Source organism: Pseudopodoces humilis, chromosome 2, assembly GCF_049639895.1.
Source record: "Pseudopodoces humilis isolate 2021_Gansu_Grassland_sample_001 chromosome 2, ASM4963989v1, whole genome shotgun sequence".
Taxonomy (NCBI): Eukaryota; Metazoa; Chordata; class Aves; order Passeriformes; family Paridae; genus Pseudopodoces; species Pseudopodoces humilis.
The window spans coordinates 113,009,701-113,023,940 of record NC_142201.1 but is presented as its reverse complement, the minus strand read 5'-3'; the positions used below and the strand labels follow the sequence as shown (position 1 = coordinate 113,023,940).

The 14,240-nt window shown below is 48.0% G+C and overlaps 1 protein-coding gene across 1 annotated transcript in view; it reads right to left on the bottom strand.

Moving 5' to 3' along the window:
• Window positions 1-12,586, bottom strand: part of ADAMTS5 (ADAM metallopeptidase with thrombospondin type 1 motif 5) — a 37,139-nt gene extending 24,553 nt beyond the window's left edge. Inside the window, exons 1-2 of the mRNA XM_088051002.1 lie at window positions 11,227-12,586; window positions 1,625-1,757 (exon numbers count right to left, since the gene is read on the bottom strand). Coding sequence (XP_087907128.1) covers window positions 1,625-1,757; window positions 11,227-12,072 — 979 coding nt within the window. The 5' untranslated portion in view covers window positions 12,073-12,586. The remainder of the gene's footprint in view (window positions 1-1,624; window positions 1,758-11,226) is intronic.
• Window positions 12,587-14,240: the final 1,654 nt, after the last annotated feature.

Sequence of the window (14,240 nt, the reverse complement as noted above, 5' to 3'; positions counted from 1 at the left end):
GGTGTGGAATTCAAGGTAACAATGTGAACGCTTGCTGCTCATCCCTATCTTTACTGATCTGTGTTCTTTCATTTTTAATCTACCTAAAAATGTATTTATTGCTGGTAAAATGGGAGGAAAGACATCGCTCTCCTCTTCATGCACCAGGTCCATCAACAAGAGTGCTCCTCACCAACGCTGACCCTCAGCAAAGACACCACTTCTGGGTACAAGGGACACAAGCAGTGTCCCCAGCACTCTGGCTCTGAATGACAGGCTAAGCTTGCCATTTAACACATCCCAGCTTTGTGATGGCTCATTCACAGCGTCCACATCCACATCCCACGTGAATCTGTCTTTCTGCACTACTGTAGCTCTCTCTAAATGCACTGAATTAGCGATTCCAGAGGACTTTTTCTTTTGTTGTGACGTTATTGCTTACTAAAATAAAATTTCTGCTTTGGGGACTCATCCTGCCACAGTATTTAATGTTTTCATGCAACGCCTGATCCCTTCTTCAACCACTACTGATGTAATTCCTTTGCAGAGCTGTAAGAGGAGCAGGGCTAGGATCACTTGTCAATGAAGAGTCAGGTCATTTTCCATCCTTGGTGACCTCTATTTCCTCAGCCACATGTGTAAGGCACTCAGATCTCAGGCTCTACCTGCAAGCTCCTTGAAAATGGAACCACTGCAATGATACTCCCAAAGCAAACTTTACTTTGGTTTGGCACGAGGTACAAGGCAATTCAGCAGCTGGCTCTCTGTGAAAGTTCTCCTTTCCTTGTTATTTCCTTCCAAGAATATTTTTTAAAAAAAGAGAAAAAAAAAGAACATTCTCCACTTTCAAATTGCCGCTCACTCCCCAAAGTGAACAGCCCTTATAGCAAAAGTATTTCCAGTGAACACAGTTCACAAAACATCAGTAAATTAAACACGATCAAGATGGCAGCAGTCTCTCTGATGGGACATATCATGACAGAAGTAATATCCCAGAACACAAACTTTCTTCTGTCACTAATTCTATCACAGACCATTCTGAAGGGTACATGCAAGGCTCCTAATTTAATTGCTGTCCACTGAGGTGGAAACTGAAATGAAGCTAAACCGGTTTTGTGACCAAACCTTTGTCACCTAAATACAATTTCACTTATTACAGGATTCATAAAGATGGAATTTCTGTACACTTACAAAGATAGTAGAATTATGTTGGGGTTTTGCCACAAAGGCTTTTCTCTGCAGGTAATACAAGGAAAAAAGCCTCCTACCAGCAGCGCATGCAACAAGCTGAAAAATGTGACTTATTTTCCAATAAATAATGGCATGCAAATTACAACAGATGGGCCAAAAGCTTTCTCAGGAGGGCCATGCATTGACATCTCTGGGCAGTAGCAGCAGCCTTTGAATTTTCACTCCAACTGCTGCTTAGAAAGGCCACTGTCAGGGAGGAAACACCTACTGTGCGCCTTCCCCTGCCTTCTGATCCCTTATTAGTTAACCCTGAAGTGCATATGTACACAGCCCTAATCCCCAGGCGGGGCTCTGGGCCGGGGGAAATCTGGAATTAATTGCGGGGTATTTTGGTTCCTAATGCAGCTGTTGTGAGTGTTTGGCTTGGCAGGGGAACAGAAAAGGCACTGCATACCAATTTCGTGAGCCACTGTAAAAGCTGCGTGGAGGCCGTCGTCTTCAATCACCGCGCAGCTGCGCTCGGGGGAGCAGATGGTCCCAACGTCTGCCATTCCCAGGGTATCACAGGAATGATGCCCACACAAATCCTGCCCAAGAAGGGGAAAAGAAAAATAAAAAATAAAAAAAATTACAAAAAAAAATCATTAAAATGAATTTTTACACCCAGCAGTAACAACCGGTTAAAGTCACCTTTGCCAATGGCAGGACCTGGATGAAAATATAAGTGTGAAGTTCCAGCTAAAGATGTTGGAAGCACAGCAAGCCAATCCCTGCTAAGGTCACTGGGAGTATTTTCATGGACTTTAACAGGTTTTGGATAGGTTCTGCAGCTAATTGTTGTTAGTTAAATTTGTGTTCCTGTGATGCTCATGCTGGCATTGAGGTAGGTACCGAAAATATGCTGTGGAAGCATTTCCTCATTGACAATAAAAGCAGAAAATTCTCTTTATTTATCCAAAGTAAACCAAGTAACAGAGAAAGCTTCAGCTTCCTGATCAGTCCTTGAACCAGAGATCATCCTTCTTTTCTGAAGCCTATACTCTCACTTAACAGAAATGAGATTGTTACATGTGAAACCTCATTCCACAACTCTCAAGTACAATTAATAATGTGTTACCCAATAATATACCAATATATTTAGCAATTCTCAGAGGTTGCTGAGAGTCAGGGATATGAGAGAGTACAAAATCCCAACAACTTAACCACTTCTCACACACATAGATATGGGGTGTCTGTCTCTGAAAATTCTGCAGGTAGCATCAGGTTTTGTCTTTCAACTTTGGGCAGGCATTGTGTTTTTATCACCAGCAGCAATTTATCCATGCTTCTGCTGAAGCAGAGGGAAGAATATTAGTGTGAATGTGCATATATACACATTTTTTGGATGAGAAGGAAAAGCAGGGGACACACTATTTGGAACACTTCAACATTTCATTGTTGTTGAATGAAATTGTCATTTTCAATGCATGACAAATGTTATTATCAAAATTATCAATGAGCACTCTTTCCCCTTCAATTTCAAGATTCTCTTCTTCCCTTCAGATCTCTTTCTACAAGGACTTCCTTTTATGAAGCCTTTCATAAGAAATACATCTGAGTAAGACACACCTTGTAGGAGGCTTCAGAGCAGCAGTATTCACTGATTATGACAGGTTAGGCAAACCTGGAAATGCACAGGATTCAAATCCCACTGAAGTCAAGAAAACCACACTGAGTGCACAGACACTGTGACAGTATCTTTAAAAACACAAAAAAAAAGAAAAAAAAAAGTGTTTCTATCCCAACAAAGAAATTTTTCTAGCTAAAAATATAAAGCAGTATTATATATATGGAGGAGAAATTTCAGGCTCAGTTCTGGCTTCCAGGAAACTATCAATGGGACAAGAAGACAGAGACTTAAGTTCAATGTTTAGGTTGGACATTAGGAAGAATTTCTTCACAGAGAGGGTGATTAGGTATTGGAAGGGGCTGCCCAGTGAGGTGGTGGAGTCACTGTCCCCAGAGGTGTTTAAGGAAAGACTGGATGTGGCACTCAGTGCCATGGTCTAGAACAAGGTGATGGTCACTCATATGTTGCATTTCAGAGGTCACTTCCAACAAAATTGATCCTGTGATTCTGTGATAGAGCAATGTGACCTGAAGCCACACAAGCAACTGAACTGACATTCTATGAAAAGCACATAAATCAGACAGAAAGCAGCAAAACAGAATAAACTGCATTAATTAAGGCTTTGTCTGCATGCAGAGACATGCCATTCAGTCTTTTCTTGTATTTGGGTGTCATTATTACACAGGTGCTGGCATCAGTGATGCTCCCAGCGTGGGCACAATGGTATCAGCACCCAGATGCCTCATGCCAGTCAGGATTTACTCCCATTCTCCCACAAGAAGCAGCTATGCTGGGAATTTACACCAGCATGCACAGTTGGACTTCACAATGATTCACCAGGTTTGATGGTGACAAATGTAACTAAAAAAATATAGTTTTTCTAAGCAGGCAATCCTGTAATCTGATGGGATGTGTGGAGCATGGAACATTAGGGCAGAGATGTTACCATAACCTCAACATTTCAAAAGCTGTGCACAGGATTGCATTACAATGCCTTCCCTAGACATCAGGGCTGTACCAGAGGCTGGTCCTAGAAAATCCCACAGCAGGAAAGACATGATTCTGCAAACTGCTCATATGTAAAATCACCCAGCTCCTCCAATTCCCCAAGGACAGCTGGCAAACAGGTGTCCTCAGATGCTGTGGGACCAGCCATTCCCAGAAAGGAGAAGAGTCCCCACCTGGGGTCAGAAAGTGGTGGGCAGTGCTACAGCAGAGCCCTGGTTCCTCAGCAGCCCCGTGGCCACCTCTCTACCCAGCAGTCGGTGTGGGAGTCCTGCAGCCACTGCCAAATCCCAGCTGGGAAGTAGCAGAGGGGCTTGTAAAGGATTCTGGAAACAAGGACAGGAAATATTTCCTGGCATCAGCTCCTTTGTAAGAAGCTGTTATGGGGATGTCTGTGGGCTGTCCATCTGCTGCTAGAGCAGGGCATGCCATGGCTGTGCTTTGAGCAGAGCATGGATTGAGCATCCTGGTTTTCCCTGCCAATTCCAGCCCTCGGTGACTGCCTGAGGATGCTCATAGGCAGCTAAGACTGACATTGTCACCAATCATTGAGGCAGATTACTGAGTGCTCCTCTATGTTGTCAATGTCTCATTCATTTTTTTACTTCTGCCTGTGCATGATCTGAACTGGAATATATTTCTATTCATAGTATATGCTAAAAACTGCAGCCTATCAAGTGGCATCCCTGAGGCAAATATTCTGAAAAGCTTGCTGTTGGGTCAATTCACCAATACCAGCTTCCAAACAGCTTGACTTCAAGTGATGTTACTGAAAATCATGCCTGCTTATCCATCAAACACTGGCTATGGATTATTCATTACAAGAATCAATAGTTATATTTGTTTTTTGCTTTCTTGGGCAGTCCTGGAAAGCAGTCTACTACTTTCATGAAGTAAACTTTCTGTGAGTAACTAGAAGGCTTTATTTCCCTGGAAAATATTCTAATTTTTTGTTAAAAACAGGCTTCAGTGTAATGACACAACCTTAAAAAAATCTGTGTGGGTAGCCTCAACTATACTCCAGCTAAAGCATGAGGAAAGAGGGGACTCATGATAAATAAAATCAGTTTCAAATGATTATTTCACTCTGGGTTTTTTTGCTTCTATTAGAAAGTTAATCAGCTGCTCAGATCTGGATGCTCAATTGCCTTGAAACAGTGACAGAAGCTTTAAAGACTGTTTTTTGATATTTCTGAAGGAGGAAAGCAGCCTGGCCCTTGATTTGCTTTACAGTCATTTCAAAACAGAAGAATGCCAAGGAAATGCATTTGCTATGCAGAAGGCAAGAGATGTTAAGCTTTGGCAAAGGAATGGCTTAGTGAAACTAAGCTGTACGTCACAAGTCTAGTAGTTAATCAGGCAGCTCATTAGAGGCCAAGTTTTCTTGGCATTCTAAATCCATCAGGAGCAGCTGGCTGGCTGCCATGTATACATGGCCTTGTTGTGAAGGGAGATAACTGTCACCATGTCCTGCCTGGAGCAGGGAGTTTATTTCACCTGAAATGTCTTCTACAGTAGGTTTCAGAACAAGAATAAACTGTTTAGTGAAACCTGGTATTAGGTCAGAGCCCGCTGACCAGATCCAAAACATGATGTGAGCACCAACATGGACAGTTTGGTGGGATTTAAGGGCAGAAGAACGTGTCCTCAGGTCTTTTGAGTTACCTACTCCTCACAGAGCTTGCAGTTTGGGATCCTGTGGGCCCCAAAGTGCCACAGTTCCACAGTCTGGAACCACTAGGCACTTTGCTTATTGGGGTTGAGATGTTTTGTGTTTCTCCACCTCTGCCCCTGAGGGAGGCCGAGCCTACAGAGCTTCTCAGATCAGAATGAGAAGAACCCACAGGATGAGGCTTTGTACCAGGCCAAGCTGCGTATCACCTTCTTGTAAATCACAGCTAAAACCTTTGCAGCTCCTGTTCACTTGTTCTTCTGGTGAAGCTCATCAGATAAAACCTTTTCCCAGTCAGAATGTGATCCAGCTACAAATTCTTTCCAGGGACGAGGCCAACTAGAAGCAGATTTTTTAGGAGAGCACTGTATGGTCCGCACCAGGCTCCTGCTGTGCACACAGGGAGCTGTGGCTCCTCCTGGAGCAGCCCCTGAGGCCAAAGTTTCTCTAGCCCTGGCTGCAGCTGAAGTGCAGTCAGTGAAAGGACCCAATTTTTGGTCCCTACTGCTCATCCTTCTTCTTTCCCACAGAACAGCCTGTGGTAAATCACAGAAACAGCCTCCTCTCCGTGCTTGAGGAACCCAGACCACCTTGCTCCAAGCGCTGCGCTCCACTCAGCAGCTTCAGGTCACGATTCCTCTCGTTCTCACCATATGAATTACTCGCTGAACAGCGACAGACCTTTGGTCAGAGGGGTGGAAAGTTTCCTTAACACCTGGAACAGCTTACGACCTCCTGGTTAAGGCCCTCTCCTGGGAAGTGGGCGATACAGACCTACAATCCCTCAAGCAGAGGAAGGAATTAAGCACGACTTTCCGATTTCCTGCAGCAGCGCTCCCACCGCAGGCCTGGGCAGGGAGTGTGGGGTGAGGTGGTGTTAGGAACACACACATCCACCCTCCCCTCAGCTCCTCTGCAAAGTGGGTGAACTTCCACTGATGTCACAGCAACGTGGAATGGCACTCGTGGTTTAAAAAAAAATAACGTTCACGTGAGCAGAAAGGTGAGGAAAGACTCACTGGATTACTGCTCTGTCCTCCCCAAGCCACATTTTGAGAGGGTGGCCAAAGCCTGGTTACCTTCTGAGGAAAACCACACTGCTGGTATCTGCCACATCTACCAAAGCAAAACCCAAACGTATTTCCCCAGTAGTTTAGCTTAAAAATTGAGGTAATTTGCTTTTGGGGTTCATATGATAAATATGAACCCAAGGCTTGAGCATTTGAAAAAAAACCAAAACACACAGCAGAACTATGCAAACTACAGGTTATTTAAAAATATTGACAAAATGCACATAAAGCATTTGGATTCTGCATGAGGAAGAGAAGTTTCAGTTATGAAACTGGTGACTGATGACTGAGTAAAAACGTGTGATTTAACCTGCCTAAGCCACAGCTCCTTTTTGGGAAACTCCACACCATCTCTCCAGATTGGTGCGAATCAAACTTCTCCTCTATCAGTTATGTCCCACTTTGTTTTTCCCTAGGGACATTCAAATGTATTAGATGTGCAAAAAACACTATGAAACTGGTATACACATCACACTGCAATTTCTTCAGAGTAATAAGAATTAACAGTGAAATCTATTTTATTGACCATTGGTACAGTGACTTGTTTTACTACTAGGGGATAATAACTGTTGGAAGATGATAACAGAAAAGACAAAAAAAAAAAAGAGAAAGAAAGAAGTAGAGCCAAAGTAAGCATGTGCTCCATGCAATGAAATTATCATCTACAGAGCTGAGATAATACAAAGCTTGCTGTTAAATTTCAACAGCACTGCCAGATGGACAGTTAAACTAAATCAAACACACCAGCCCCATATAATTACTGTGTAGAAAAAGGCAGGACAGTGGCCTTTGGCTCTAGCATGAACCCTCTGCTCGAGCCAGGCATGATGGTACTATCACAGATGATGCTAACAAGCACTTAGGAAAGGATGTTTTTTCTTGCTCCTAATGTCTGTATCTACTGTGAGAAACATCTATTTTAATCTTCAGATGATTCAGAACTGGGGGGAAAGGAAGAGAGCTGGATTTTGTCCAAATGCATTCAATAGTTCAGTTGAAATTTAACTAAGGGCCACTAATGAAATAGATTGGATGAATTCTAGAGGATAATTGCAGAGCAGGCTGGACCTCAGAAAAAGAACAGTGTGAGTTCAACTGCAGTTTGCAAGTCCCATCTAATCTGTTTTGCTATTGTGACAAATAACCTGGCAAGTGTTTTGTTGAACCCATAAAAATCTGAAGATAATCTGCTTCCAGCTTCTGCAAACTGTTTACTATAAAAAAGGCTGAAACTGAATAAACTCTAAATTTGCTGTTGACTTCACTGCCACTGAGAACAAGTGATGAAACACCAAATTCTAAATTTGCTGTTGGCTTCTCTGCCATGGACAACAAGCGATCTAACCTCCAGGGAAAGAGGGCTTTGCAAGCTCTTCCTCCTCCTGATCCCACAGCCGCTCTTCTATGGGGTGCAGGACTCACCTGGCCACCAGAATTGCATCCTTGTACCACCATATTCCATGGAGGAATCTGCTCTAGGACTCATGAGGCCCAAAGATTTACAGCTGCTGTCAAGGACTCAAACACAAAGTAGCCCAACAGCAGGGAACCCATGTACTCTCTAAGGCTCTTATGGTCAAGCTGCCCTGAGGAAATTTAGAAATTTCAGAAAATTATCAGGTTTTCTTACTGTCCAGTCAGACCTCTGTCATGCTTTGTCCTGCTCCTCATGGGTGAAAATGAGGAATTGGGACCCCTAGGAAAATACATTTCTCATTATCAGATTTAAATTATCACTGTGTAACCCAACTGAATTTCTGAAATATTTAGTGACAGGTAATATCTGTGTCTACTGAAGGTTTTCACAATGGCCAGACATGTAACTCTAGTGCATCTTGCATTTACACAGTAAACACAGGACCCACTGCAGCTAATGGACCTTGCCATCACTGATAAGCAACACAAAGCCTAAGAACAGCTTTAAGATGTTGCCTGTATCGCCCCAAACTGAATTCATGTTCATACTGATTTACTATGATCTGCAGGATAATTGTTTTAAAGCCCTTATCCAATTAAAAACAGATTATGACCAGCAGTAAGTGGCTGTTTTAACTCAGAATCAGTGAATTTCCTTCTAAATTTTTTTACATGGGAAGTACTTCCTAGTATGAATGATGATGATGACAGCCATAATTTGAACTTATATAATGTGAACCACTACTAATTTAATAAGAAAGGAGAGCTGCCAATGCACTCTCAGTCTATCAGCGGTTACTAATTTATCTTTAAAGAAGAAGAGACAACCAAAGAGGACGAAAAAACACTGCTGAATTCTGTCAGGATTCTTCCTTTGTAAGGACCCCAAATAAAGCCCTCTTTTGGTGTAATATCAGTCTGGAACAAAGATAATTATTATATTAGGGATTTGTATGGCACCAGCCATGCACAATGCAGATTCTATCTACACAAAACCAATTCCATACAGCTGAGGCCATGCATTCAGCTGACAAACGATCTGCAAATATTCTGTTGACAGAGAGACTTGAAGCTCAAGGTGGCCTCAGTTAGTAAACAATGATGGAAAATATACCTCACACGTTTGCCCAAAGCCTGAAGCCCAAGGCACTTAGAAAGAGACATCTGGATGTTCAACAATCAGCATGACGATATTCAGAGCCCATCAAAACACGCAGCCACGGCTCGGCGTCTTGTAGCTTAGCAACCAACTTCACCCATCCAAAACAGAGTTGTAAAAGTGGTGTTCTCCTGCCAACTGCTGCCACTCTCATTGAAAAGCTAAACTGGAAAAAATCTCTCCTTTAGTTCAAAGTGGGGCTGTTTTCTCCAGGAAACATCTCCACTGCTTTTTCGTGTTTACATTCCACAGGCAGCAAATAGATTCATGTTGACATTTCAAGGGTAAGCATATAAAAATCGTGTGGGCTCACACAAACTCTCTGCAAAGAACATCATGAACACATGTAGCAAGAAACTCCAGTCTGGTTCTTAATTCAGTCAAACATGCCAATGTCCGTGTGCACAGAGCAAAGCATTAAAGCAGATTAAGTTGTCCTGAACTGCATCTAGCAGCTAATCCCAGAGTTCAAGCTGTTAAAATGTAAACCAAGAAAACACAAGGCTGTGCTCTTTTTTCTTTTTTTTTTTCTCATGGAGCAGCCCTGAGAAGCAACATTTGCATCTTAAGAGTGGAAGGAAACCCCAGGAATTGTGGTGATTTGTTTATTCTGTGCACTACTTACATCCCAGAGAGGTAATTCTATGCATTGCTCATGAGTCTTTGAAAGTGGATTACTGATTAGCAGCTCCCTCTTATTCTGGCAGGAAGGAGTCCATGCAAAGAATTACAGCTAAGCATCTGTAAAGCAACTGCACTTTAAAGTCACATCCTATCTCAATCCAAATTAACTTAATAATTGATGTTAAGGTTCAGGCCGCCACCCTAAGCGTTTCTGAATTGTCATATAGCCCAGAAAAATAAGTGGGAATAGTGGCAGAGAGAAACACTCTCCAGAGAGAAGTGATGGGTTCTGGCCCAGGCTCAATAAGGCATTAGAAAAGATGTTTACAGCAAACCCAAAAACATCCTGACCCAGTCTAGGCAGCCTGCTTTCATTCAGGTTATAGTGATAAAAAAATGAAAGCTTGCAAATTGCACTGATGGGCTTTAAACTGCAGAAAAGGGCTCCTGCTGCACAAGTGATGCCTGACACAGAACCTAATGTTTCAACTATTTACAGCTATAAAAGCAAGCCAGGCGCTTTCTTCCCCCCTTCTGGAGCAACTCCTTCCACAAACCATCCAAAGCATCCTTTTTGGCAGGCTCTTACGATGTAGCAAAGCCGGAGAACTCAAATGAACGGAAAGTCATGCAGTTATTTTTTTTCGTACTTGGGGAAAGGGAAAAAAAGAAAACACCAATCCCAAACCGCTGAAGGGATATTCTTACAGAACTTCATTGCATAAACTCGGCCACATGTCTACCAGAGCAATGTCCCTTAACGACCTCTGGCAACGTAATTAACCAACAGCCCAGCGTGGAGCAACAAGGCACGGCTCTGCATGGGCAACACAAGCAGATCCAACCCGCAGCTGATCAGGGGACAACCCGCTCGGGGACAAGCTGGGGACTGCAGCCCCTTGCCACCAGCCCAGCTCGCTCAGCCGGTGCAGCTCTGTTTACCTGCGGTCTGCATTTACGTCCTACACTTGAACCGCAAGTGCTGCTGGCTTCCAGTGCGGTGGAGCTATTCTTGCTGGAAATAGCGTCCCGATGTGCTCCACAAGCAAGACGTCTGTACTCTTAAGGTGCTCTCCGCCACTTTCACCAGCAGGTTTGTTTGGGGACTAATTTAGGCTGGGAAGTGCTATCAGCCCTTCCCGACTGGACCACCTCTGCGGACAGGGAGGAGCCGGGTGCTAAGCATCTCACGGGGACGGACAGGACAAAGTCACGTCTCAAGCAGAGGGACATCAGGCTGAGTGCCACCATCGAAGTTCCCACTGCTGTACCCACAGCGGAGGTGACAGCGCAGGGCAGGGGACACACAGGGGACTCTGCCACCCCTGGAGTGGGTGCCGGTCCCTGAGATGCCCGGCGGACGAGCGGGATGCGTGTGCGGGGAGGCAACCACTGGGCAAAGCCGAGCAGGGTGGCCGGAGCTCCAGCAGCCTGGCCACGCCACGCTCGAGGGACACCTGGTCGCTGTCACGGCCACGCCTAGGGCCAGGGCCATGCCTACCTCGCGGGTGAAGAGGATGGCGGCATCGTAGTGCTCCTCGTGGTCATCGTCCAGGCGGTTGTGCTGGTGCTGCCACTTGCAGAAGTTCTTGAGCGTGGTGGCGGCGTTCCTGTTGACCTCCAGCCCCTTCTCCTTGTCTCCCAGCGCCACCACCTTCACCACGGCCAGCCGCACGTGGTTCTCCAGGCTGGCGTGCGCGTAGAGCCGGGAGGCGATGGAGGCCAGGGTGAGCAGGTAGTGCTGCAGCCCCTTCCCGTACTTGCGCACCATGGAGGCGTCGGCCACCAGCAGCAGCTCCACCTGCCGGGCCCGGGACACGGAGCGCCGCCGCCGCCGCGGCCGCCCGTCCCCGCCCGCCGGCCCGGCGGGGTCCCGGGTCTCGCAGCTGGTTCGGGCCGGCACGGTCTCGAAGCTGAAGCGCTCCCTGCGGAAGACGTGAGGGGCGCGGGCCGGGCCCTCGCCGTAGATCCGCGCCGCGGCCTCTCCCCGCGGAGCGCGGCGCGCCGGCCGCACCGTGTAGCGGGAGCGGCCCACGGCGAAGAAGCCGTCCAGGCCGCCGCAGAGGTTGAAGACGGCGAGCGAGCGGGGGCTGCCGTCCACAGTGCCGCGGTAGTGGCAGCGCGGCCCGTCGCGCTCCAGGTCGAGCAGGAAGCGCTGTCCCCCGGCGTAGAGCACGTAGCCCGCCCTGCCGCCCCCCGCGTAGGGCGGGTCGAGGCGCCGCACGGCCCCGCGGGGCGGCCCGGGGGCGGGGGGCCGGGCGGGCGGCGCGCCGGGCTCGGCAGGTGCGGGCGGCGCGGCGCGGCCGGCACGGGCGGCCAGCAGCAGCCACAGCAGCGCCGGCAGCATCCTGGCCTCGGCGCGGGGCAGCGGGGAGGCGGTAGTGGTAATTGTGGTGGTGATAATAATGATGGTAATAACGGGAGACGGCGGTGGAAGGAGCCGGCCGGCGGAGCGCGGCGGCGTAGTTAAGGGATGGGGAGAAAAGGAGAGGTGCGGGAAAGGTGGGGAGAAAAGAAAAAGGATCACAAAAAAAAAAAAAAAGAAAAAAGAAAAAGAAAAATATAAAAATAAGGAAACGAAGTTCTCCCTCTCGAAGTCAAGTGTGAGTGAGAGAGAAAAAAATGTCAACAAAAGCCGCTCGCGTGTGAACTTTGTGTTTCTCTTCAGGGAAGAGCCGGGAGCACATGGAAGGGGAGAGAGAGAGAGAGAGAGAGAGAGAGAGGGTAAAAAAAAAAAAAAAATCCCAAATCGCTGCTGCCGGAGAGGCGAAGTGAGGAGAGAGGAAAAGGAGGAGAGACGGCTCGGAGCCGGCAAGTACAGAAGTTTGAGCACTTCCCACTCCTCTTCCACTTCTCTGCTGTAGTCACCGGATCATCACCAGCAGCAGCAGCAGCAGCAGCAGCAGGGGCAGGTCTGCTGCGACTCGGCACTTTCTCGGGCTCCAGTGGGCTCCTTTCCTTCTTTTGCCCTTTTTTGTTTTGAAGAGAAGGAGGGGAAGGGGAGAAAAGAAATTCAGGCACCCAAAACCGCCTCGATCGTCTCCGGTGAGATGGTTAAAAAGGAAAAAAAAAAAAAAAAAAAGCCCAAGAAGCGGAAAACGTCCTGGATTTCTGTAAAAGCCCCCTCCCTGTATCTTTCCTGTTGTTGTTGTTGTTGTTATCCCCAGTCTGTCGATGTGAACAAGAGGAGAAGGGAGAGAAATGTGAAGATGAGAGGAGGTGGAACAATGAATTTATAGCGGAATGCCATCCTGCAATGGCAATTTCAACAATTCGTCACTGCAGGCTGCCTCTTAAAGGGAGAGCTTCAAAACCACCACTCCCACACTTCCTTCTCATTTAATCAGACAGAAGGAGAAACTTGAGGGGAGGCGGAAAGGGGGAGGGGGGGCGGCTTCGAGGGGAGGAGAAAAGCAGCGAGAGTGAGAGGGAAGCAGGAGAGGAGAAGAGCCGGAGGAAGCCGGGCCACGGCAGAGAGAGACCGGCAGGAGAAAGATGTTAGGGGGTGTGTATGTGTGTGTGTGTGTGTCTCTGTGTGTGTGAAAAACGCGAGGTTTGCCCCAATGGCTGGGAGCCGGCGGGGCTGGGGGTGTCCCCGCGGCCGGAGCCGCGCTTACCTCGCGTCCTGCCGGGGCTGCGGCTGGCGGAGCTCGGCCAGGAGGAGGAGGAGGAGGGTGAGAGGTCTGTGCCTGGCTCCGGAGCCAGCGGGGCAGCGACCGCGGTTCCGCCGGGCTGATGGAGCCCCCGGTCCCCGCCGTGTCCCCCGGGTCCCGCCGTGTCCCCGCTCGGTCCCAGCCCCTGCCCCGGGCAGCGCCAAACTTCCCGTCTTTGTCTGGGCAGCCGCTCCGCGCCCAGCCTGTCATTAGTGCCGGCAAGCTGTCATCCACTCGGGCGGACTGTGATTGCCCCGAGCCCCGGCAGCGGAGAGGGCGGGGAGGAGGTAATGCTGGCCCTGACCTCCGGCATGTCTTGGGACCCTTGGGTCATCCCCCGCCCGCCCCCGGGCCCTCGCCTGCCGCCCCTGCCTGGGCACCGGCAGGGACACGGCCAGGGACAGGTGACTGCAGCCACTGCCTTTGCTCCTCAGCCTTGCCGGTGGACTCAGCCTTTTGCCGATGGCAAATCGCTCCTTCCCTGCCGAGGTCGTGGGCTGGAAGGGCTCTGGGAAGGTGAGAGCAGGGCGAGCCCTGAGGATGCCGGCTGATTTCCCCCTGCTGAGGTCCAGACCCCGCACGGACAAACAGAAGTGTTTGTTTATTTATCCCATGTTTCCACGTCCCAAGACGGGGCCAGGAGCAGGTGCTCTCTGGCTGCAGGACTCCGCAGGGATGCAGGTCTCCAGCCTCATCCTCCCCTTCAGGCAGCGTCTCACCCCGGACCACTCTGGAAGAAGATGATGTGCACACCTGTGATGCTCGGCAGGGTCAGGATGGGTGGTGGGATGCACAGAACTGCTCCTGTGGCTTCCAGGGGCTGCTTTGCAAGTCTACCACTTCTCTAGGGAGCAGCTTAACT